The 26,755-nt window shown below is 45.0% G+C and overlaps 1 protein-coding gene across 1 annotated transcript in view; it reads right to left on the reverse strand.

Annotated features, from left to right (window-relative positions):
* JAM3 (junctional adhesion molecule 3) overlaps positions 1-25,270 on the reverse strand; it is a 36,457-nt gene extending 11,187 nt beyond the window's left edge. The window contains exons 1-4 of the mRNA XM_039358381.1: positions 25,150-25,270; positions 1,043-1,108; positions 745-858; positions 123-275 (exon numbers count right to left, since the gene is read on the reverse strand). Of these exons, the coding sequence (XP_039214315.1) occupies positions 123-275; positions 745-858; positions 1,043-1,108; positions 25,150-25,249 (433 nt within the window). The 5' untranslated portion in view covers positions 25,250-25,270. The remainder of the gene's footprint in view (positions 1-122; positions 276-744; positions 859-1,042; positions 1,109-25,149) is intronic.
* Between the last annotated feature and the right edge of the window lie 1,485 nt (positions 25,271-26,755).

Raw genomic sequence — 26,755 nt, forward strand, 5'->3', positions numbered from 1 at the left:
ACACACACACACACACACACACACACTCACTCGCTCTTAAAGACTTGCTTTCCACTATGGATTCCCATAAAGGGAAACCGCCCTGGCCTACATGCTTAATCCCAGTTTATCAAGAAACATACCGTGAATGGTCAGGTTAATGTTGATCTCTGCACCGAGATTGGCGTCATCGGGAGCTACGACCTCACACCGGTAGATGCCTTTGTCAGCTCGGGTGACGTTGTAAATGGTCAGCGATGTCCTGCTGCTGAGCTGGGCCCGGGTCGCCCATTCTCCTAAGGGTGGAGGAGAAGCAGAGGAGATGACCGCCTGAAGACCCCAGCATTCGGCTAGTCCTTGACTTAGGACTACCGCTGAGTCCAAATTCCATTACTAAGTGAGTTTTAAACCATTTTGCGACCTTTCTCGCCACGGTGCTTAAGCGAATCGTTGCAGTTGTACATACATATAAATATTAAGCACTGTCCATTTTGAATACATAGCGGAAAGAGGAAACCTGGGAGTTCGCAAGGTTGATGCTCCAGAGCAGCGGCCCCAAACTTTTTGGGGCACCAGGGATCGATTCCATAGACAGAAGTTTTTCCACGGACAGGAGGGGGTGTGCTTTTGTGTGCCTGCATCCCGTGGATGGGGCTTTGCTTGTTTGCGTGGCCCAGTTTCTGGCATGCTGTGGACCAGTGCCGGTCCACGGACCAGGGGTTGGGGGGACCCCTGCTACAGAGAGAGCCCCCAGAAGCTTCCTACCTTGCATCTTGCCGTCAAAATACACGTATGTTGTACCTCGGCCGGCAATTTTCTTCCATTCGATTCTAGGATTCGCCGTTTTGGTGGCAGAAATAATGCAGGACAGTTCGGCCTCTGCAAAGACACACAATAGATGTCACAAGGCGAGGTGGAGACACAGACCAAGGCAGAACAAGGTTGTGTCTTCCTGATGCCCTGGATTTCAACCTCCATGGCTTCCAACCAAGGTGGAATGAGGATGCCAAGCCAGACACAAACTAGGATTTGGTAAGTGCTCTTCCGTTCGCCCCACACTTACGTTGAAATTCTTCCACCACCGGATTGATGTTTTTAGAGATCAGCTCTACTGCCAGGATTCTGTATCCTAGGAAGCAAATAAGAAGTTGGTTAAGAAACATGAAAAGTTTCTCGATGGTTAAACATGTTTAAACCAAATGCGGTCAGGTCAGTGCTAGATTGGCCACAAGGCTCCATTTAATAGGAAATAAGTGGAAAATATACCACTCGGTGGAGCAACAATGCTCTATTCTATAGGAAATGAATGGAAAGTATACCACCTGGTGATCATTTTTGTCCTTACCTAAATGTTCTCACGAAAACTGATGAGAACTGCATTGCTTTTGACAGGAGATATTCTACACAGAAGCCCCACAAGTGGAAATCAACAGTGAAAGCTTCACCTGTTGATTTGCTGCCAGTCACAGACAGACTTTTAGAAACCCTGCCATCCTAGTTACAAGAAAGGTGATGAAGGGTGGAGGCTGTTCAGAGGCTGCTGAATCCCAAACTTCACCGTCTACCCCTGGCTATACTGACTAGGCATGCTGGCTGGGGGATTCTAGGAGTTGAAGTCAGCCCATCTTAAAGTGGTTGAGGCTTGAGGAACACTGCATAACCGGCCACCCCCATTGGCACAATGTTTGTCACTCAGCGTTTCGTAGCGGGACCCAATCCAAAACACACTTCCTGTCCCTGACCAATTGCCAAGCTCTACCTTCCTCTCTAATGCTGGGAAAGATGGAGGGCAATAGAAGAAGGGGACGACAGAGAATGAGATGGCTGGATGGAGTCACTGAAGCAGTAGGTGTGAACTTAAATGGACTCCAAAAGATGGTAGAGGACAGGAAGACCTGGAGGAACGTTGTCCATGGGGTCGCGAGGGGTCGGACACGACTTCGCAATTAACAACAACAACAACACCTTCCTCTCTTCCAAACGAAGGGGCTCAAAATTGGCAGAGGAACACAAGCAGGCACACGAGGGCAAGGCAGTGCCACCCAAGCAACATTTCTGAAGGATGGGATTGCCCCTCTGCCCCACGCCACAGCACGCACGGTTCTGCAAACCCGCTCTGCTGTATTAACCATGGATGATGCAAACCCTGGGAAGGTGAGACACCCAAAAAAGGAGTCCTAGCTTCGTCTCTACTGTAACATTATATTATCAGAATCTTGCAAAACCGAAAGATTTTTTTTTTTCCCTCCTCTCCTTTTATTCTCTGAAAAACTAGGGAGGGTCTCTTCTAAAAGGCTTCCCACTTCCTTCTTCTGCCAAGCGTTTGCACATCGGTTATGCCTCGTCTGCAACTCTTCCTCCCGTCTCCCAGAGTCATTCTCACATACCCTGGCTGACACTCCGCCGACTATGGCTTCTGAAGCAAGCCACGGTTTTGCAGGACGGGCTGGTCCAGCTGCAGAGTCTTCTACGAGCCTTTAAAATTAGAAAAACCCACAAGAGTCCCGTCCCCCCCCCCCTCGACTGCTGGAGGTGCCACTCTTAATCAGGATAATCACCAGGGTGTAACGGGCGGCTGTCTGGAGGCAGGCAGGTAACAAAGCCAGTAAACAGCTTCCATTACACTCTTTCGATCGCAGCTCTTTTTAAGCTGAAAGAAGAACACCACCAATTTGCACCGTCTTAAAATTTTATTTTCTTTGCCTCTTTCGTGTTGCAAGTCTCCATATTCTCCTGGCTTCCTCCCCTTCCCTGTCTCTTGGCAGAAGCCAGGAAAGACGGAGCAGATGGCAAAGATTAGGCGCAGGAAATTCCACCATCAAAGCAGACAAAGGGTTTCCCATGTGTTTCCCTATGTGTTCGTGTGTGTATGTGTGTGTGTGTGTGTGTGTGTGTGTGTGTGTGTGTGTGTGTCTAATTATATGTGAACACATCACTTCTCTGCACTTTCTTTAGGGTACGCTAGAGCAGTGGTTCTCAACCTGTGGGTCGGGACCCCATTTGGGGTCAAACGACCATTTCACGGGGGTCGCCAAACAATGCAGTCCGCCATTTTTTTCCCCCTTTTCCTTAGCTGTGCTACTCCCTTTTATTCTACTGGCTTTTGAAAGCCAATAGAATAGACTCTCTTGAACAGAGTCTAATTCTATTGGCTTTCAAAAGCCAATAGGAATTGTCCAGGCTGTCTCTGCCCTGCTGCGCCCGCCAAAAGTCCCATTCTGCAAACAGTGCTGCACCAGTTGAGTAGTCCTCGACTTACGACCGGCTGAGTAGTCCTCGACTTACGACCGGTTGGGGGTCGCAGCATTAAAAAGGTTGAGAACCACTGCGCTAGAGCCTTCTGCCCCAGAAGAGGAATCCAGAAGACAAGGCCTGTTTTCTTACATACCTATTCATCCTCACAAACACGTACAGGTAGTTCCTTGACTTACAACAGTTCATTTAGTAACCGTTCAAAGTTACAACAGTGCTTTGGAATGATAAACAATAGAAACCTTTTGAACACTGATGGGAAATTATTTTTTTTAAAAAAAGCAAAAACAGGATACTGATTGAGCATATGGATGTTAAGTGCAAATGCAATTAAGATATGTTTTGGTTAGAAAAAGATATCTTAGACTGACATTATTAGAAAATTGTAGCGAAGATGTTGATATTCAGTTGTATATTTACTAATAAGAATTGTATTTGCCTAGTGTGGGAAAACAGATACTATCGGAAGAAGAGAGGAAACACTGGATGGTGTAATATTTGGTCTAGACTGAAGAAATTAATATAGACCACTGGATTACTAATGGACCCAGACAACACGTTGTTTATTAAGTATTTGACTGTAAAACTAGAAAATTAATAAAATATTTATATATTTTAAAAAGTTACAATGGTGCTGAAAAAAGTGGCTTATGACCGTTTTTCACACTTCCAACCGCTGCGGAATCCCCACAGTCACGTGATCAAAACTTAAGACGCTTGGCAACCGACTCGTATTTATGATGGTCGCATTATCCCGGGGTCCTGTGATCCCTCTTTTGCGACCTTCTGGACAAGCAAAATCAACTGGGGACACCCAGATTCACCTCACAACCATGTTCCTAGCTTAATGACTGCGGAGGTTCGCTTCACAGATGGGGCAAGGAAGGTCGTAAAATGGGACAAAATTCATTTAACAACAGTCTCACACTTAGCCACAGAAACCTTGGGCTCAGTTGTGGCCGTTAAGTTGAGGACTACCTGTTCAGACTTACCTTACCTATAGTCCTCCACTTACAGCCGTAACTGAGCCCTCAATTTTGGTCGTAAGTTGGGATGATTGTAAAGCAGGATTCCTTTTTTTTTGCAGACATTACTTCCCTCCCCATGCTAAACCAAACGGTTGCAAGTCCAAAGCTACCTGTATAGGGGTGAACTTGAATATATTTCTAGCTTCTCTGCCTGGAAAGAGTCCAAAAGATGCTATTTGTGTATTATTTGACTCCAGAGGGTCAAATGCATTGGGAGTTTTAACTGGCACCTTCCAGAGCTAAATAAATTCTTCAAACACACAAAATGCAAGGAGGGAAGTGCCTATGGTCCAAGAACAATAATTACCAGCACTGAACAACTTCTAACTGAATTCCAAGCAATAATGAAAATAATGAATTCCAAGGAGTAATGAAAATAACGAATGAATTCCAATGAATAATGAAATTAACGAATGAATCCCAAGGAATAGTGAAAATAACGAATGAATCCCAAGGAATAGTGAAAATAACGAATGAATCCCAAGGAATAATGAAAATAACGAATGAATCCCAAGGAATAACGAAAATAATGAATTAATTCCAAGGAATAATGAAAAGGGACTACTGCAGTATACATTTTTTAGCCAGTAAGCATCACCTCTCCTGGTTATTTCCTTAATTCTCCATTACTACAGGTCGTCCTTGCTTTATGACCACAATTGAACCCGACATTTCTGTCACTAAGCGAGACAGTTGTTAAGGAACTTTTGCCCCATCTTACTTGCCACATTTATTAAGTGAATCACTGCCATTAGTAAATTAGTTACACGGCTGTTAAGTGAATCTGGTGTCCCCATTGACTTTGCTCGTCAGAAGGTCACAAAAGGGGATCCCGTGAGCCCGGGACACTGCAACTGTCATAAGTACATGCCAGTTGCCGAGCATCTGAATTTGATCAAGTGACCCTGGGGATGCTGCAATGCTTGTACGGGTGAAAAAAAACAGTCTTAAGTCACTTGTTTTCACTGCCATTGGTAACTTGTCTAGTTTAACAAAGAGAAGGACAAGGGGGGACATGATAGCAGTCTTCCAATATCTCAGGAGCTACCCCAAAGAAGAGGGAGTCAAGCTATTCTCCAAAGCACCTGAAGGCAGGACAAGAAACAACGGGTGGAAACTAAGCAAGGAGAGAAGCAACCTAGAACTAAGGAGAAACTTCCTGACAGTGAGAACAATTAATCAGTGGAACAGCCTGCCTCCAGAAGCAGTAAATGCTCCAACACTGGAAGTTTTTAAGAAGAGACTGTACAGCCATTTGTCCGAAATGGTGTAGGGTTTCCTGCCTGAGCAGGGGGTTGGACTAGATGACCTCCAAGGTCCCTTCCAACTTTACTACTATTACTATTACTTTGAACAGTCACTAAATGAACAGCTGTAAGTCAAGTATAATGGTATGTGGAACTGTGGGGGGGGGGGGGGAATGTTAGTCTGAAAGGCATCCAACTATGATAAGCCTGAGCCTAGGGGAAACTGTAAGCCAAAGGATGGGAAGCTCAAAAGAACTGATTTTTCCCCCTCTCTCCTTGGCAGAAATTCTTTGTAAATCCTCGCCCTGGACCGTAGTGCATTCTTTGGCTGAACAAAAGGAACAAAGGAACACTAAGCCATTCCCAGATATTTCTCCTGAGTGGGTGGGGGATAAGAAAAACAGCATATTCATGCCAAAAAAAAATATATATCTCCCCCTAAAGAGTCAGCAATGGGGCTGGGAGAAAGGCAGAATGAGGTGGGGTTGTTTAGACATTCTTAAGATGGAAAAAAAAAATCCCAGTTCCTGCGCACCAGAATAACTTCAGAAGATGCAAGCATGTCTTATTTGAGAGACTGGATTCACCTCTCCTGAAAAAAGCCAAAAATGAAAATGAAAAATGAAAGTCTGATGAATGATGCTGGTAAGGGAAGAGTTAAAAACAGCCTCCCCAAACCCCAAGCATTTAGCTAAGAAGGCAGATTCCTCTAATCCTGGAGCCATTTCTTCTCTCCATCTCTATTTTTAGACAACTGTTTTTTTCCAAATGTGCCAAAATATTCCCTCCGATAGATCAGCATTCAGGGACTTGGTTCCCAGCTCGTGGCCCGTCTGTACCCTGGGACCTGCCGTGGAAGCTCGCCCATCGTGCCAGAAAAAGAATTTCAGCATCCCAATTTTGAATTAAAAAGCAGATCAAAGTCTTCCGCAAAGTCACGCTCAACTCCTGCTTTTCTGGACAGTAATACAGACCGGGTTGCTACTGCCTTTTTCAGAATATGGTGGGTAGCCCACCATTTCAGAAGTCCCTGGAAATCTCCCACCCAAACAAGAGAGAATACCGGTAGTCCTCGTTCATTCAGTGACCGGTCAAAGTTACAACAGCATTGAAAAAAGCGACTCAGGACCAGTGTTGGGATTCAAATACCTGAACAGCCGGTTCTCTGTGTGGACACCGCTTCCGGAAGTCTGTTCTGGGCCTGGGCCTCTGAGGTCCAGAACGGACTTCCGGAAGTGGCATCCACGTACTTCTGGTGGTCCATTCTGGGCTTTGCGAAAAAGGCTTAGGGCAGTGGTGGCGAACCTTTTAGAGACTGAGTGCCCAAACTGCAACCCAAAACCCACTTATGCATTGCTGGGTGCTGGGTGGCGTGGCCACCGAGTCACCGAGCTGTCGGCTCGTGCTTGCTCACTCGCTCGCTGTCTGCAGCAAATGCTGCTTCCGTCAAAAGTTGCTCATTTTATAGCCTCTCTCATATTCCCAGACTGCACATGCATGGAGAGGAGGGAGCAGCTCAGCCCAGCAATGGCTCGCGTGCCACCAAAGACAGCTCCGCGTGCCGCCTGTGGCACGCATGCCATAGGTTCGCCACCATGGGCTTAGGGCTTCAGCTGGTTTGCCAAAGTCATCAAAAAAATAGATACCTGTTCTTCTGAACAGGTGCGAACCGGCTGAATCCCACCATTGCTTTGGACCATTTTTCACACTTCCCACCGTTGCAGTATCCCCACCGTCACGTGATCAAAACTTGAAACCCTTGGCAACGGACTCGTACTTCTGTCGGTCTTTACAGCATTCCCATTTACATTTGCACGCTTGACAGTTGACTCACATGCATGATGGTCGCAGTGTCCCAGGGTCATGTGACAAGCCATGTCAATGGGGAAGCCAGATTCCCCGCCAAAGTGTCCCCACCCTCCGACTTTACCCACCACCAGTCTCAGCCTCTGCTCCCAGCCGCCGGTTCCAAGACTCAATTAAACAAGCTTTCCAATCTTTCTGACACACATCCCAAAAAGGTCCTTGCAGCCAAAGGATCAATTTGGCCCGTTTTGGAAATGTGGCCGCGCTGAAGTAAAGGGCAACGCTGACTGTGCCGATGGAGCCGTTCTCTGGAAACAGCACGGAGGCTTTTCAACGTCTAGTTGTGAAAGAGGAGCTTAAGCCAAGAATTCTCTTTATTTTCTACTTCACAAGTGCTGAGAGGCCCAGTCGAGAACACGAGGCCCAGCTGACCTATGCTGGAGACGAACAGAAAATGCAGAATGCAGGCAATCCTCGACTTAACAGCCATTGGTTTAATGACCGTTCAAACTCTAGCACAGTGGTTCTCAACCTTTTTAATGCCGCAACCCCCAACCGGTCGTAAGTCGAGGACTACTCAACTGGTGCAGCACCGTTTGCAGAATGGGACTTTTGGCAGGCTCAGCAGGGCAGAGACAGCCTGGACAATTTCTATTGGCTTTTGAAAGCCAATAGAATTAGACTCTATTCAAGAGAGTCTATTCTATTGGCTTTCAAAAGCCAATAGAATAAAAGGGAGTAGCACAGCTAAGGAAAAGGGGGGAAAAGATGGCGGACTGTGTTATTTGGCGACCCCCGTGAAATGGTTGTTTGACCCCAAATGGGGTCCCAACCCACAGGTTGAGAACCACTGCTCTAGCAGCATTGAAAGAAGTGATTTAGCACCGTTCCTCGCCCTTACGACCATTGCGGCGTTCCCCACAATCACATGATTCAAATTTGGGCACTTGGCAGCCGGCATTTATTTACGAGGGTTTCCCCGTCCCGGGGTCCTGAGGTGACCATTTTCTGCCTTCCCAGCCGGCCTCCCCGAAAGGCAAAGTCAATGGGGGATACCAGACTTGCTTATGGACCGCAGGGTTCCCTCAATGAGTGCAGTGGTTCACTTAAAGACAGATGCAGAAAAGGTCATCAAATCAAGCAGAAAGAAAAAAGAAGGGAAAGGAAAGGAAAGGAAAAGAGGGAGGGAGGGAGGGAGGGAGGGAGGGAGGGAGGGAGGGAGGGAGGGAGGGAAGGAAGGAAGGAAGGAAGGAAGGAAGGAAGGAAGGAAGGAAGGAAAAAAGAAAGAAAGAGAAAGAAAGAAAGAGGATGGAGGGAGGAAGGAAGGAAGGAAAAAGAAAGAAAAAGAGAAAAAAGGGAAGGAAGGAAAGGAAGGGAAAAGAAAAAGAAAGGGAGAAAGAGAGAGAAAGGGAAGGAAAGAAGGAAGGAAGGAAGGAAGGAAGGAAGGAAGGAAGAAAGAGGAGGGAGGGAGGAAGGAAGGAAAAAGAAAGAAAGAGAAAGAAAGAAAGAGGATGGAGGGAGGAAGGAAGGAAGGAAAAAGAAAGAAAAAGAGAAAAAAGGGAAGGAAGGAAAGGAAGGGAAAAGAAAAAGAAAGGGAGAAAGAGAAAGAAAGGGAAGGAAGGAAGGAAGGAAGGAAGGAAGGAAGGAAGGAAGGAAGGAAGGAAGGAAAAAGCAAAGAAAAAAAGGAAGAGAGAGAGAAAAAATTAAAGCACATAAGGTCAGGCTGAACCTCACTTTATTTTTATTTTTCCAGAGACATGGCATGCCTGAACTCAGTTGGCCTTGGGAAAACTCTCTTATATTTTTATTTCTTTTAATCATCACATTACCTTGTTATAACATATTACATAATATATTATTATATATTTATCTGTCCCCCTTTTTAAAAATCTATCTAACTCCAGGCGTTAAGTGTACCTAATACTCCATCCTACCTCCTGTTTTCAAGGCAGCCCGAAGCAAGCGGACAAACCAGGCCAAGTGAGTTATCTCCTCCATCCGTGAGGGCCTGGACAGCCGGACATCCACGCACCCCCTCCCCATCCCTGGCCCCCTCCTTCTCCTTTTAATGCTGTCATCTTCTCCTGGACTGGGAGGCCTCTTGCCAGAGGCCATCGGCAAGGCAAGCGCAATCCCATTACAGACACGGAGCTAATGCGAGCTGACCTACCCTTAAGGTAAATCGTGACAACTCCCAACATAATCCAGAGCTTGCTCAGAATTGCGACCACGTGGCTCAAACTGACCCAAAGTAAACCTGGTGAAAACTAAACGCACCCCTGCCGATTTCTTGACTCTCAGCTTTCTGTTACTAACTTCATAGCCGTCCTCTGGGCCTGTCTTACGTCTAATGCTACAGATTCTCCCGGTGCTATTTTTTTTTTAAATTGATTTTATTTGATTTGATTGGTGTTGGTAATGCCTTGATAAGACCACACTTAGAATACTGCACGCAGTTTCGGTCGCCACGATATAAAAAAGATGTTGAGACTCTGGAAAGAGTGCAGAGAAGAGCAACAAAGATGATCAGGGGACTGGAGGCTAAAACACGTGAAGAACAGTTGCAGGAATTGGGGGTGTCTAGTCTCATGAAAAGGAGAACCAGGGGTGACATAATAACAGTCTTCCAATATTTGAAGGATGCCACAGAGAAGAAGGAGTCAAGCTATTCTCCAAAGCACCTGAAGGCAGGACAAGAAAAAACAGATGGAAACTAATCAAGGAGAGAGTCAACCTAGAATTAAGAAGAAACCTCCTGACAGTGAGAACAATTAACAGGTGGAACAGTGTGCCTCCCACAGTTGTGGGTGCTCCATCACTGGAAGAGACTGGACAACCATTTGTCTCAAATGGTATAGGATTTCCTGCTTGAGCAGGGGGTTGGACTAGAAGACCTCCAACGTCCCTTCCAGCTCTGTTATTCTGTGTTGTTTTTCCATCTGCTTTTTTTTATTTTTTGGAAAAGTTCTTGCAATGAGTGGCTGATATTTTGTGCAAAGATGGTCTGTGTACTAAATTATCTGTTCTGACTGCACACATTCAGAAGTGGGCTAAAAGGAGAAGGGTGTGTTGCAGAGAGACCAAAAAGCCGTTTTATGAGTTCGGCCCCAAACAAACACAACTGTTACGCTGACTTCAGATAGTTCAGTTGTGGGAAGCCCTAGATACAGTCAGCTGAGAACATTATTGCTGGACTCACTGCCAAGGTCAGGCAAAGCAAAACTCTGAACTCTGATTGGCTGTGGCAATCGAACCCCGCCTTCCTCTGCAAGCTTGACCAACCGGAAGGAGGCTGGTGACATCACGAAGCCTTGCCAGTACTTGCCAAGAACAAGGACCCATGGGATATTAGGCATTCTTTAAAGCAGTGCCTTCTTAAACTTTCTGCTCTTCTCTGCCCACTTTTAAAATTTTTTGGAACTTTGGCTTACGTAGGGTGTATTTTTCCACAATTACCCTACTCAGAAATAAAACTGGTGCATTCGGGGAATATGGATTGAATCATGTAAAAAACAGCCAAACTAAAAACCATTAGATATTCGCACAAATTAAAGATCACTCCTGCATTTGTTTTGAGAAAAGAAATTTAATAGAAATTTAATAGAGAGGAGAGAAAACTTTTCTGTTTAAGTTTTGCAAATATCTTCAGCAAATATCCGATCGTTTTGATTTTGCGGACCTGTTTGGGGAGAGTCTTGGGGAAATCCTCCAATCACATTTTGAGAAATGCCGTTTTCGATGGTGACTTGAGCCCAAGTCATTGACTGCCAATAAGATTAGATGGGTTTCAAGTACAAAAAAACAAACCAACTTAGTTGAGCACTACTTTTTGGTGTGCATCAAGGAGATTTGTCTATGGCAGGGGTCTTCAAACTTGGCCCTTTTATGACTTATGGACTTCAACTCCCAGAATTCCTCAGCCAGGCATGCCTGGCTGAGGAATTCTGGGAGTTGAAGTCCATAAGTCATAAAAGGGCCAAGTTTGAAGACCCCTGGTCTATGGAGATTCTCAGTTGTCCAGGTCATAGTTAGTTGTCCCAAAGATGCTTTTTCACGAAGCAACTGGATCTTCTTGTTTTCCTTTGAAGGCTCCACACCCATTTGCACCTCTCAGGTGACCCTGAGGACACAGACAAACCTCCAAATGGCCTCAACAACTCTCTAAAAGAAGGCAAATGACCAGCTGTCTGCAAGGAGTATAAATCTTTCCCTTTCCCCACCATCCAGTCAGAACCTGAAGAAGCTTCTGGGATGAGAAGCGAAATGTCTTCAAAGGAAAACAAGGAACTCCAGCTGCCTTATGAAAAAGCATCTTTAGGACATCAAGGAGATTTCTGCATGAATGGATAATGCAGGTTGTCCTCCCTTAGCGACTGTTCCAAATTACAACCTACTTGATCAAGAGGACTTCCAACCCGTATCCAATGTTCTGATGGGCGACAACCCCTGCTGCAGTCACATGACCACACTTCAGTTGCTCGGCAACTGGACCACATTTGCAGCCGTCGGTAGCATCCTGCAGTAAGGGGAACCACATTTTATGACGGTTTTGCTGAAAACCGGCATTTACTTTCTTCTTCTTTTTTTGTTAAAGCAGCACCATAGCGAACAGTGGCTTCAGTTAATGACCGGAGCGTTCACATCACAGGGTGCTCACACTTACAACCGCCACATTCTCTTAAAGACCACGGCAAATTTTTTTGGGTAAAATTGAGTCGGTCGTGAGACCCAACTCATTTTATAACCATTATGGCTTGCGACCGTAATGGACAGGCAGGCTCCATTATGGTTGTAACCTGAGGACTATCTGTAGTGTATGCACTCCCCTGCCACCCCATCTAGTCACAAGGGGAAAAACCAGAGGAGAGAAGACACGACATCGGTGCTAAATTGAAACCAAGCAAACTTTGGAGAAGAGTCACCCAGCATGTGTTCTGCACCAGTTACGGGAGTGGGAATTTTCCACCCTCTTTTTTTTTTTAGGACTTCAAAGGACTTCTCCCCTCCCTGAACCCCCCCTCCTAGAGGAGGAGAAATAAAAAAAATGCCTATGAAATCTCCAGGGCGGGAATTTAAACAAGAGACACCCGCAAGCCTTGAAGATGAGCAAGCCTTGAAGATGAAAGAATCTCCACAGGTAGACGTGAGGAGAAATGCATTCAAATGCATTCATGAGGTTCAAAGCCACCTGCTTACCTAAGAATCAGCCTGGGGGAGAAGGAACAAAAGAAGCCCCCCCCCCAGTCTCCCCAGTCTCTCTCCAGGCAGGGCCTTTGCAAAAGGCTTACTCAGCAGCTGCGTGAAATAATAATAATGATACCTTTCTCGGTAGAGGCTAAGGATTTTATTCTGGGAGATCATCCCTTTCTGGAGATAAACAAGAGTTCTCTGGAAGGGACTCGGTGTCCCATGGTGCTTGGCAAGCACACCGTTCAAGAAATTCAACCCAGTCGCTAAACAAGCTGAGGACTAACCCATACTCTTAAAATAGTTTGGCTGGAGAGCAGATGAGCATCTGGACATCACCTCTGCTTTTCGTCTTACAGCAGGGGTGTCCAAACTTGATAATCTATGGATGGGTGACCACCTTGACAACGTGTAGACATCCTGGCTGGAGTTGAAGACCTGCAGACTCCGACTCCAGCCAGCCAGGCTGGGTAAATCTGGGAGTTGAAATCCACAAGTCTTGAAGTTGCCAAGGTTGGTGAGCCCTGTCTTAGGATGGGTCAAGGTGAACTTCAATCCTGTGTAGCCCCTCTTGGGCTGTTTTTTTTTTTAAAAAATATATATTTTATTGGTTTTTAACAATAACAATCTCCAGTGCCTGGTGTACATACAGCCCTGTTGTCTTGGTTTATATATTTGAGGGGGGGAAAGGCAATAATAATTAATGAACAGTCAATAATGATTAAATTTGATAATTTCATATTAGCATGTTAATTAATAATATACTTCTTTGATCTTCCCTTCTCCCATTTGTATTCAAGGTTGAGGCTCGCTTGGGCTTTTGATTAATTAGCCATTGCGTTTTCTTGGTGACAAAAATGCTTTTCCAATTTTTTTTCCTTCTCACCTGATGCTTCCAAGGCGTATGAGCAATTGTTGAGGTCTTTTTGCTCACCTGCCTGCGTTGAGCAAGCATTTTTCTCCCTTTGTAATTATCTTTTAGTCCAACCAGTGGCATCGGTTCTTAAAACAATTGCAGGATCAACTCCTCATCTTCCTAAGGTTAAGAACCCAATTACCAACTTTTTCCCAGGCTAATCTCTGCCCGAAATCTACAGACGCAGCAACATTTGTTTTAAACTACCTGCTTAGCCTCCAGACTAGAAGCTTTGAAGAAGAAAACAAAACAGGGTTTGGGCTGAAACGCAGAGATTAAGAATGTAAGAACTGCGTTTGCTGGTTCAGACCACCCGCAACTTCTAAGAGTTGCCTTTTTCTGTTTTTCTGTTTCCCTCTGGGAACAAACAGGCACCCCCATGTGGAAACAACTTCCCAACCGGTGATTTCCCCTAGCATCAGCCCCTTGTAGTTAGATTGCTCCTGCATTTGGAAGTTCTATTTCCCCCCCCCCAGCTAAGCTGCCCCCCCCAAAAAAAAGGAGTGCGAAAAGAAATGTTTCCCAAATCTTTTGGATCTGGAGGAAATCAGCGAGGAGGTAATTATCTGCTTCTGGTAGAGAAAGAAGGAGATAAAAATAGGCACCGCAGGTTTGCTAGCGTGAGGGAAGAGTTTATGATGAAATGCTAATTTTAACTGCGGTTGAGCTGACCAATTTTATTTATTGTCTTCTTCAGCCCAGGCAGTTTCTGTCTTTCTGTTTGGCAGCCAAACCTGTGCAGTTGAATCAAAAGTAGGCGGTTCCTCAAAAAATACGATCCTCCCCGGGAGTTACAAAAAAAATTGAGGAAAGTTATTATTTTTGTTTCTGTTGGATCCGCTTTGCAAATTGAAGAGGGAGCGCCAATTCACTTCAAACTTTGTCCATGGTTTTTTGCCTGTGGTGGGGAGCGTTCGTATGGCAAAGAGTGGGAGCCCCTGTGATAATACGGACTAAAATTTAATCCTTAACAATGGCAGATGCCTTGATGGGTGATCTAAATCAAGGGTCCCCAATCCCCAGTCCGTGGACCAGTACCGATCCCTTGCAGGCCAGCAACCGGCCCGCACAAACAAGCAAAGCCCTATTCACTGGATGCGGGCAACACACAAAACCACACACCCTCCGGTCTGCGAAAAAAACCTATCTCCACAGAACCAGTCCTTGGTGCCCAAAAGGTTGGGGACCTCTGATCTAAATCCTTAGCTTTATTCCTGTGGCGGGGGGGGGGGGACCAATGTAGTTAGGATTTTAGGGAGCTGGGGTCATGTATCATTTGAGGACGATCAAAAAAATTGGTGGTGTTTAACTTTCTCTGTTCTGAATCTGTGGAAGTCTCTTCCACTTATACATGTAGCCTCTCGACTGAAAATTCATTTAGTGACCGCTCAAAGCTGGAACAGCATTGAAAAAAGGTCACTTTTGACTGTTTTTCACACTTAACGACCGTCACAGCATCACATGATCAAAAGTCAGATCCTTGGCCAGGGGTTCATATTTATGACGGTCGCAGTGTCCTGCAATCACGTGATCCACCTCTGACGAGCAAAAGCAATGGGGAATCCAGATTCACTTAACAACCATGTTACTAACTTAACAAACGATTCACTTAACGACTGTGGCAAGGAAAGTCACAAAATGGGGCAAAACTCAATGTTTCACTTAGCCACATAAATTTGGGGCTCAATTCTGGGGTCGTAACTGGAGGACCTCCAGTATATTTCCCAGGTTATGGAATGTATTTCCTTGGTTTCCCCCCAGTTCCACGCTTGGAGAAATTCACAAAGAGATTTTTCTTTCACCTTTGTGCTGATAATCAATGCTAGGCCTCATTTTTCATTCATTTTTCACTTTGGGGATATGGGAAGAATTTATAAATGTCTATAACTGTGTTGGAAATATTTCAACTTGTAAACACACACAAGGAAACACCCAAAACTCAATTAACACAAGGTAAACATAATTATAACTCCTCACAGTTCACACGAAGAGACTCAATCCACATCACTGGATTTCATCAACCCCTTCTCCGGGGTCAACACATACACACACACACACACACACACACACACACACACACACACACCTCAAATGTCATCCTAGAATCAGCATGTACACACTTCCACACTCAGGACAAGCTCCCCTATAAAACAACCTTTCTGTGCCCCATTTTCTCTGCAGCTATCCTCATAGGCCAGTAGTGGCGAACCTATGGCACGCGTGCCAGAGGCGGCACTCAGAGCCCTCTCTGTGGGCACACGTGCTGTTGCCCCAGCAGAGTTCGCCAGAGTAGCAAGCACATGGCGTTTGAAAGTGACCAGCAAGCGGTGTTGCCCCCCCCCCAGGGATGCCCCAGAGATGGTGAGGGACTGGCCCTGGCCATGCTCACCCAGTCTGCTGTGACCATTGCAGCCACGTCCACCCACTGGGCCACACATCCCGCCCCCCCCCCCCCCGAGGGCACCACAATGCCGATGCAGCCCTGGCACTTTGCAATAAATAAATGGGTTTTGGGTCGCAGTTTGGGCACTCGGTCTCTAAAAGGTTCGCCATCACTGTCATAGGCAAACCTCTTTGCTCTGGGGAATAAATAATTCTCCTTTCCTCACAGCTGTCTGGATTTCATTTTTATTTATCCTTGCCCAACCCCAACTCAAGTGGGAACCCCAAATTATTCTTCTGACAAGGAGTTTTAAAATTTTGGCAAGGCACATTGAATATTTCCCAGAATAGGAAGGCCAAGCACAATTTAAATAAATTGAACTTAGCGACTTAAATAAAAACTGGAGAAGATTTTTGCACCACCTTCTTTTATTAGAAATCCAGGAAGAAAAAGGAAGGGCTGGGGGGTGAGGAATGGGACTTACGGTATTCCTAAATGTTGCGCCATCCATTGCCTAATTGTCTGGGAGAGAAGAATCAGGAAGCTGAGCAAAGCTAATCACCCATGAAATCTACAGCAAAGGAAGCATTGTTTCTGGGCCCTGAGTAAAAGGAGGCCCTTATCTTTTAGATTTTTTTTTCTTCCCTATTTTGGAAGCCTTGAAACAGGAGACGGGTCTGCCAGGCCATACAATTGTGAAAAAAACATCAAGACTCTAAAATGCATACACTCCAGGAATGTATTTTAACGCCCTTCTGAGGGTGCAATCCAAATAAATTTGCAATCCTGCAAGGAACATTAATTTGGTAGTGTCAGATGGTGGCCTTGAGGCCTTCTGCTGCAGAAAAAAGACAAGTCATTATTTTTATTTGCCTTTAGTACAGTGGTTCTCAACCTGTGGGTCGGGACCCCATTTGGGGTCGAACGGAACATTTCACGGGGGTCGCCAAACAAGGCTGTCCGCCATTTTTCCCCCTTTTCTTTGGCCACGCCCCTGGCACCCGGTGATGTATAAGTGGTTGGGGGTCACCACAACATGGGGAACTGTATTATGGGGTCGCGGCATTAGAAAGGTTGAGAACCACTGCTTTAGTACTATGACCTGAAAATTAATGGATGTCCATCCAGATTTATTTTTATAGGGCATCCTATATCTGCAAAGAACATTGCCACAACTCATGCCTTCTGGTTATAGGGTCTCCTAAGGCTAATGGGGATCGTGGTTAGGATGCTGGACCCACCACTGGAGAGACCCAATGCACAGGGTTCCTCTTGCCTAGGTGGGACTAGAACTTACCATCTCCTGATGATTGGCCCAAAGTCCCCCAGCAGGTTTCATGCCTAAAATGGGACTAGAATTCACAGTCTCCTGGTTTCGTGCCTAAAATAAAACTAGAATTCATAATCCCCTGATTATTGGTCCATAGTCATTCAGCCAGCTGTCATGCCTAAGGCGGAACTAGAACTCACCATCTCCTGGTGATGGGCCCAAATTCATCCAACTGGCTTTTACGCCTAGAGCAGAACTAGAACTCACCGTCTCCTCGCTCCTAGGCCACATCTTAACTACTACACCAAACTGGCTCTCCAAGGCCTTTCCAGAGAGTCTTTGGTGTATAAACTAAAAGAAGTTCAGAGATCTCTTTAACTCCAACCTTGCTAAAACACAGAAGAATTTTTTTCAGAACAGTGAAGCCCACGAAAGACATTCTGAATCAGCACTTAACCCGCTCTCCGTCCTGGGCTACCGCTCAACCCGGCTTTAGGAAATGTTTGCATGCATTCCTAGCCGGGACAGGAGTGCAATCAACTGTGAAACGGGACTTTTGAATTTACAACATCCATTTCTGCTTCAGCACACAGGCACACAGGACTAAATTGTAGGAAAGCAGGCAGGGCGGGGAGCCTGGGTGGGAATGATGACAAAGGACGCCAAGAGAAGAGACAGCATTGGCTAGGAAGCAAAACTTAGCACAACTTTCTCCTAACTCCCTTGTTGCTGTCAGCTCCCATTGTTGTTGTTATTGTTGTTTTTCTCCCAAACTATGTTGCAGAGAATTTAGCAACTTAGGGACAATTGCTCAAGGAGAAGGTGAATAACCTAGATTGTTTTGCTTTTGTTTTAAATAGAAAGAATGTGTTCAAATAGAAACAGTGCTGTGTCCTGTTGTTCCTTATCAGTTTACAGGACACCGCACTGATTGCAGAAAAACTCTAGCCACCAAGGTGCCCTGCATTAACAGAATATACCCACACTTTGAAATATTGCAGGCACTTCTGAAACACAAACTGCAGTGACCCGCTAACTTGGTCCCCAGACAGCCCTGGAGTTGATGATAAGAACCTGGCCGCAGAAACCCAGAGAGGACAAAATCAGGAAAAGCTAGAAAAAAAACACTCCCTTTTTTTCCTGATAAAACCCAGCTGTCTTGAGTGATCTTTGCAATCCTTTTGCGAAAGAGAAAAGCCAAGGGGCAGCACCGTCCTCAGTTGGTGCCTTCCAAAAAGAGTGGACCAAAATCTCCATGACCCTCCAGTCGCTACGACTGCTGGGTGGGGAGGATGGTCAATGTAGTCCAGCTTTTCTACAAGATACCAAATGGAGAAGCAATTCCCAAGCGCAGCTCCTTGTGCATTTGTACAAAGTTGCCTGGAACACAACCGTGGAAAAGTTTTCGATTTGGATCTGGTTAAGCAGAGGACCAAACTGACAGAAGGGTGACCCTAAACCAGTGGTTCTCAACCTGTGGGTCGGGACCCCATTTGGGGTCGAATGACCATTTCACAGGGGTCGCCAAACAATGCAGTCCGCCATTTTTCCCCCCTTTTTCCTTAGCTGTGCTACTCCCTTTTATTCTATTGGCTTTTGAAAGCCAATAGAATAGACTCTCTTGAATAGAGTCTAATTCTATTGGCCTTCAAAAGCCAATAGGAATTGTCCAGGCTGTCTCTGCCCTGCTGAGCCCGCCAAAAGTCCCATTCTGCAAACGGTGCTGCACCAGTTGAGTAGTCCTCGACTTACGACCGTTTGAGTAGTCCTCGACTTACGACCAGTTGGGGGTTGCAACATTTAAAAGGTTGAGAACCACTGCCCTAAATCAATCCATACCAAGCTGCAAACCAAGACCAAGCCAGAAACAGAGCAGCGTCCCAAAGATGCTTTTCCACGAGGCAGCTGGACTTTCTGGTTTTGCTTTGAAGACGCTTCGCGCTTTTCATCCAAGAAGCTTCTTCAAGCTCTGCTCCTGAAGAAGCTGAGGAAGCTTCTTGGATGAGAAGCGAAACGTCTTCAAAGAAAAACAAGGAAGTCCTGTGAAAAAACATCTTCGGGATAACCAGGACCTGGATGACGGAGAATCTCCATAGATGAGCAGAGCAGAGTTTGTCCAGACATTTGAGCCTATTTCACAAAGGAATGGTAGGTTTTGTTGTTGTTAATTGCGAAGTTGTGTCTGACCCATCGCGACCCCATGGACAACGTTCCTCCAGGTCTTCCTGTCCTCTACCATCTTCTGGAGTCCATTTAAGCTCACGCCTACTGCTTCAGTGACTCCATCCAGCCATCTCATTCTCTGTCGTCCCCTTCTTCTATTGCCCTCAATCTTTCCCAGCATTAGGCCCTTCTCCAGTGAGTCCTTCCTTCTCATTAGGTGGCCAAAGTATTTGAGTTTCAACTTCAGGATCTGGCCTTCCAAAGAACAGTCGGTGTTGATCTCTTCTAGGACTGACCGGTTTGAACGCCTTGCAGTCCAGGAGACTCGCAGGAGTCTTCTCCAGCACCGTAGTTCAAAGGCCTCAATTCTTTGGCGCTCAGCCTTTCTTATGGTCCAATTTTCACAGCCATACATTGCAACTGGGAAAACCATGGCCTGGACTTTTGTCGGCAGGGTGATGTCTCTGCTTTTTACTTGGTTTACTTGGAAATAAATCTGGCAGCCCTCAACTGAGTCAAACCACCCATTGCTCGCATGATGGGGAGAACCAAACAGAAGTGGACTGGACTGGACTGGACTGGGAGGGCAGCGGAGAAAGGACGGGGTAGAGTTTGCAAGGAGCCGGTGGGCCAGGGAGGAGAGAGACCTTAACAGGCCCCACATCTTCATCATCTGGGACAATTGGAGGAAAACTTAGGAAAAATTTCTTCAGAACTTTGGAAATTCACAGGCCAAGCTTCCGCACCGCCCCAACCTTTATTCTATCATTGACACCAGCAGCCATGTGGGATTGTCAGGAGGGTGTACAACTGTGATCCGGATCCGCAAAGCCCACCATTAGTCTGGGGAGGGATAGATAGAAAAGACACCATCGCAGAAAGAGAACTCCTTTGACTTTGCTTCTTCATGCACAAGCAAAGACTTGGCACAAGCGTCCACGCCATTCTCCATGAACTCGAAGCCATTTACCTCATAAACAAAACGGCTTGTAGAACATGTTTAAAAACAGCTTGCTAGTGTCACACATTCTTGGCCAGGACTAGAAAGTGTGTGGGGGGGGGGTACAAGGGAAAAATCAACTCTTACAACATGACAAGCTTAGGTTGTTTACAACTCTAGGAGAAAATTCATATTTGGAATGGAATGAAAGCAACAATTCCAAGCAACCAATTTGGGCTGACCCTGGGCCTTTTTATCATCCAGCAGTGATGCAGCTTTTGGCACTTCATCGTATTCCTGTCCTTCATGTTCCCCTTTCCAATTTAGGAGCCTAGCAGGCCAAATCCACCAGGCCAGAAAAAGCAAAGGGACCACAAGCGTGGACAGCTGGTTTGGACCACTTGCTTCCTTGAGGGACAGCTGGATCTCTGTAAAAAGAGGGGATTGTCTAGAGATATTCTGATTAGAATGTTACAAAAAGGCTTTTGTGGGCACAAAATCTATTTGGGTCTTCAGAGAATCCCAAAACTCTCAGCTATTTGAGGAGGATGCAACCCACACGGAATCTGGAGGAGCAGGTGAAGTTCTCCAGAACTTAATCTCATCTTGAAAAGGGTGCATCATTGGATTTGACCAGGGAGGAGAAAGGTAAAAAAAACAATTTTTAAGGTAAAAAGATGCCTGGTGACCGTATATATTTATTTATTCATGTAGCTGTCTTGGCAACACAACAAAAGCAGTTTCCTTCAGCTTTTTCTGGGATGTTCTTTGCTTGCCTACATCCCAGGAATTCCTCCTAGTGGTTCCCATATCCCTTAACTAAATAGATTTGACCCCGCTTGGCTTCCAAGGCCAGAGAAGTTTCCCTAAATAAATTATTTATTCCTTTATTAAATTTGTATAAAGTGACCCAGTGACCCCGGGCGGTTTGTAAAATGAAAAAAAAAACCCACAGGAAAAAAGTCATAATAAAAAATGCCATCATAAAAAGGTGCAAAAAGTCAGGAAAAATTGGACAATCACAAAAAATAACACACATTTTTTCGGAAGGGCCTTCATTCACCTGAACCAAAAGCCTGCTCAAATTAGGATTGCAAACTACAGCTCCAGCAATAATCCAAATGGCTAAAACTTTTAAGAGAGGGCAGACTGAAAATCAGAAATAATTTTCAGCAAGTCGTTTCTGATAATTAACTCAGTTCCTTTCATTTTTTTTATCAACTTTTGGTCTCGTTTTTTCATTGCCACAAGACTGTATTTTTTTTTTTTACAATCGGTTGATTTAAGAATTACTCTCTCTGAACTCAGCAAATCAAAAGCAGTTTTGTTGTGTCTGAAACCGATTCTTGCATTGGTCTAGTTTTTCCACTGTTTTATCGGAATACAAGTAAGAGTTGTCAGATGTTACGTCCCATTGATTTTATTACCATAAAATGCTTTTTTGGGGCTGGTAGGAGAGAAAAACTGACATAAACAAGCCTCAATTAATTTTTAATTGCTTGTACCAAAGCTTTCCTCTTTCCTCTTCATCTCTCCCCTATCACATCCAAACACATTTGCTCTGTTTTAAAAAAGCTATAGATGCCTTGCCTTATTGCCAGACTGGGTGTTCGAGCAGCTAACAGCTCAGTTAAAACAAGCCTAAAATATCACATAAAAGTCTAAGCCAATAATAACAGCAGACAAGCAGCAGCCATGAAATTAATAAGCAAGATCTTTATGACTTGTCATCAAAGACCTGGGAGATTAGCAAAATTTTTAACCTGATGCCTAAAGGATTTGTTGTGCTGGGCCAGACTAAGGTCTCTGGAAAGGAATCCCACACATATCGCAAAACTGTGTATTCAAGAACTGCCCTGAAGCTGGAGGGGTCAATGAGATTCTTACCAGTAATGGCTTTAAGTCCCAGACACCAAGTGGGGGGTGATGGTGTAGTAATTAAAACTACCACTGCAAATTTTGCAAAGGAAGAAACTAAAAGTGGGTAAGGATCCGTACTGACAAAATAGATTTGATGGATTGGTTGGGAAAAGTGTGCAATTCAAACTCAAAACTGGATGGTTTAAGTCCTCTGGACCGGAAATTGTTCTAATGATTGGCATGCTGGAGGAAATAAAAAAGAAGAAGGGGAAAAAAAAGAACATTTTCCTAGTCCATGGGATTTTTGCAATCACACCCTTGCTCTCTGTCTCAGGTGATGCTTTTGGGTATATCTTAGGATAGCCTGGCAAATCAGGATTAACAGGAGGAATCAAGAACTGGAATCAATATTTTAATATTTCATCAGTGGGTATTAAAGGATCGCTTCCTGGCGCCATGTTTTTTTTTTTTTTTTTTTAGAGAGAGCTGTTCAGAGTCCCTGTTGAAATCGGACGGCCACAAAACTGAATAAATATGTAGGTAAATAAATAAAAATCATCTCCCATTTCCCCCAAATCATCATATTAGCAGGAAGCTGTATGAGACTGTGATCAGACGGTAACACAATTATCTGTATATTTTGCAAGGAAACATAAAAAGGTGTGTGGTCCCTGAAATGGAAAGTTCATGCCATTTCCTTGGGGAACCTCATTTTCTCAATAAGAACTGGCAAATTCCAACTCACAGCATTATTCTAGTCTGCTTGTTATATTTACCCAGGGGCATCTATCCTCTGAAGTACAAAGTGTGTATATTAGATGAACAGTCATATATAGCAAAAGCCACGCAGGCTGCCCTTTTTGGCCTTTTATTAATAGCCAAAAGGCCAAGCAAGTCCTAACTCATTCATGAATGGAATTAGCAAATGTTTTTGCAATTAAAGCTGCAAGCATTTGCATGGGGCCCTCAGAACAATGAATCTCTCTGTTGCCAAGTGAAAAAGGATCCAATATCAGCTACACTGAGCTGACCAAGCTGCACATTCCTACATCTTTCCTCCTCAAGATAAGCACAGAAACACTTAGAAGATGGGGGAACTGGGAAATTTTTGTATAACGGGACAGGAGCAAAGATTGTCTCCTGCAAAAAATGATAAAGAAGGCAAACCACAGAGGGGTGGGGAATACAGTCCACACAAATATTACACTTCTTTGTGTCATCCAAGTGTTAAATATGAGCACATTCTAAATGGTGTACAGATGGAGGAAGGGGTGGCTAAGTTCAAAGTAAAGTTTCCACTCCGTTGTTTTTTCTGGCCTTGCTTTATTCGACTCCCCAAAATAGTTTTGAGTAAAACATTCTGTGTGTCAGCTGTTCTTATTTTTTAAAAAAGAAAATAAATAACTGATACTTTTTTATGAGACTTGTTGAAGAATAAAATAAAAATGAAAATAGGGTGAGAACTGGGGAAGGAAAAGAGGAAAGAAAGAAGTGTAGGATAAGGGGGGGGGAGAAAGAGAAGCATTGATTCCGATTCTTTTTAGAGCAGTAGAACAGGATAATAACATTACAAGCTCAATTTTTTACTTTTACATACTTAAAATGGACAGGTAGTCCTCCATTTACGACCACAACTGGCCGCAAAATTTCTGTGATTAAGTGAGACATTTGCTAAGTGAGTTTTGCCCCATTTTGTGACCTTTCTTGCCACGGATGTTAAATGAAATCACTGCAGTTGATAAGCAAGTAACCCGGTTGTTAAGTGAAACTGGGTTCCCCATGGACTTTGCTTGTCAGGTCGCAAAAAGGGGATCACGCTGCAACCATCATAAATGCGAACCGGTTGCCAAGCATCTGAATTTTGATCACATGAGCACGGGGATGCTAGAAAGGCCCTAAGTGTGAAAAAATGATCATGTCATTTTTTCCAGTGTCGTCGTAACTTTGGTCACTAAATGAACCGTTGTAAGTCGAGGATTACTTGCATAACAGCCTGTGCCAGCTTGTAGTGGCCACACACAAAAATTGGGTGATTTGGGGCCAGTTACTGCCCTTTAGCTCTATTTCTTGAGGCTGCTGTTATAAACATCCAAGGACACCATTGAGAAACAATTTTGGGATTCTTGATAAAGACAGACGGGAGAGAAAGGGTAGGAAAATAACCACAGCCAGCAAATCTTCCTCTTCCTCCACCCTTTCCACACACAGCCCAAGTTACAGAAAAAGGGAATAAATGGGTGGGGAGGAAGATGCCTCCAAATTATGTTACAACTCCACGAAATACATAATCAATAAAAACAACTGAACAGGAAGCAGAAAAGGGCCTGCCACGACACTTTCCTTCCTTCCTTCCTTCCTTCACAAAAATGTACATTTTGTACCAACGCAGGAGAAGCTCACCGGGACATCATCCAACAGTATAGTTTAACAACTACGGAGGAGGGTGTGTGGGTGTGTATATCTGGCAGCTAGTTAGGTTATACTTCTGAGCCAGGCAGCCAGCAGTATTATCCTATTAAGCGCCTTTGTTCTGTGGAATCCCCCAATCTACCAACTCAACAATCTTTTGTTTAGGCAAAAAAAGAGCAAAAACTTTTTTTCCACACACACACACACCCCCCAGCAGCCAAGCTCCTTTTCCCTTTGCCCCAGATGCTGGACTGTAGAAAAGTTTTCCTCCCCCTTGTAAGATACACAACCCCACCACCACCACCATCCCACACACACACACACACACACACACACACACACACACACACACACAAAACACACCCTCCAACCCATGGAAAGCATGCCGACGGCCTATTGTTTGAGGAACTCTCTGCCCAAGGATGATGGGGAGGGAGGAAACTCCCCAAAGACACCCCCCGCCCCAAAAAAAGACACGTATCGCCTAACTTTGCAACTCGCGGATGCTGGAAACAATAAGGACCCGGGGAAGAGGCGGTTACGACGGGGAAAGAACGATTTTCCCCCTTCCCAGTTTTCTAATCCCCGCCTTGCAAAGACCCCGCCCGGGTTTTCCTTCGGGTCCGACTCGCCCCTCCATCGCGGGATCCCCGGAACCCCCCCCCCCCATACACGCACACATACATACACACAACCGGGCAAAACTCACGGAGCAGGAGGAGGAGGAGCAGCAGCAGCGCCGGCCGCCAAAGCGCCATGATGCCGATGGACTTCGGGCGTCCGTCTTCGCCGGGGCCGAGCTTGCGCATTCCCCGCCTGGCTTGATCCCAGCGCCGGGTGGGAGGAGAGAGGGAGGGCGCGGAGCAGGCGGGAGGAAGCCGGAGAGCGCCGGTTGCTAGGCGACCCGAGATGCTGGGCTCCGTTGCCGCGGCAACCGCATCCCCGGCCGCGCGGCGGGGACGGGACCGCCCGGGAGAGGATGCGAGGGAGGGAGGGAGGGAGGGAGGGAGGGCGGCGCGCCTCCCTCCCTCCCTCCATCCTCTAATTAATTAAGGGAATGGCCTGGCCGGGGAATCTGTTCTATTTGGGATCTCATCCTGGTTCCACCCCTTCCCTACAAAAATGGTCTTGAAGCACCTAATTATGGCAAAGAGAACGACTACTTGATATTGCATGTTTTAACTGCTGCAAGGATAGTATTTGCTCAATTTTGGAAAAATGAGAATCTACCATCTGACCAGATTATTATTACCCAAATTTTAGAGTGTGCAGAAATGGATAGACTAACATTAGAAATGAAAGAAAAAGATGACTCAATTCATTTTGGAACGTGGGAAAATTTTTTATCAATGGTTAGAGACACGTTAGAATTTGAAGGATTCAATATTTTAGAATAGTTGACTGATTTTTAATCGAGTTCTAACTAACATTTTGATGATACGATTAGTTTTCCTGATTTACTGATTTTCATTTGTTACTTTTGATTGTTAGGATTTTTTTTTTTTTGAGATTTTATTGGTAGTGTTTACTTAATAGATCAACGTATTTGTTTACTAATTGTTTTTAATATGTTACAGTTTAAGCTTTGTTAAAAATGGTTGAATATGATACTTACTTATTATTATGATCTGGACGGTTGCTTGTTTGTTGAAATATGTGATTGTACCTATCCTTATTTTACCCTAATTTCTTATTTCCTTCCCCTCCCCCTTTCCTTTTACCCCTCCCTTTACCATACCTGTATTGTTCCTATTTTTCCTCACTTATATAAATTTAATAAAATTTTGTTTAAAAAATTGGTCTTGAAGCTTCCTGCTAATAAAAAAAACATATTTATTTGTAGGTCAGGATTGCACTGTTGAGAACCTTGGTGCTCTCTGAGCTGAGTAGATTTCCTGCAGACGTTTTACGACCCAGCTAGGGGACATCATCAATGCTAGGAGGATGTGGGATTTGCTTTCTGTCCCACTGCCTCCTTAGCACTGAAGTTACCTAGCTGGGTCATGAAACATCTGCAAGAAAACCATCCAGCTTAGAGAGCACTAAGGATACACAGTCCTTTTCCTCCTCCTCCTCCTCCTCCTCCTCCTCCTCCTCCTCCTCCTCCTCCTCCTCCTCCTCCTCCTCCTCCTCTTCCTCCTCCTCAGCAGACAGTGAGTTCTAGTCCCACCTTAGGCATGAAAGCTGGTTGGGTGACCCTGACTCAATCACTCTCTCTCTCAGCCCAACCCAAGGTAGTTGTTGTGAGGAAAATGGGAGAAGGAAGGTTGTTTGCTGCCTTGAGTTATTTATAAAGTAATAAAGGCAGGACAAAA

Source organism: Crotalus tigris, unplaced genomic scaffold, assembly GCF_016545835.1.
Source record: "Crotalus tigris isolate CLP2741 ecotype Arizona unplaced genomic scaffold, ASM1654583v1 scf7180000019014.348434, whole genome shotgun sequence".
NCBI classification, from domain to species: domain Eukaryota; kingdom Metazoa; phylum Chordata; class Lepidosauria; order Squamata; family Viperidae; genus Crotalus; species Crotalus tigris.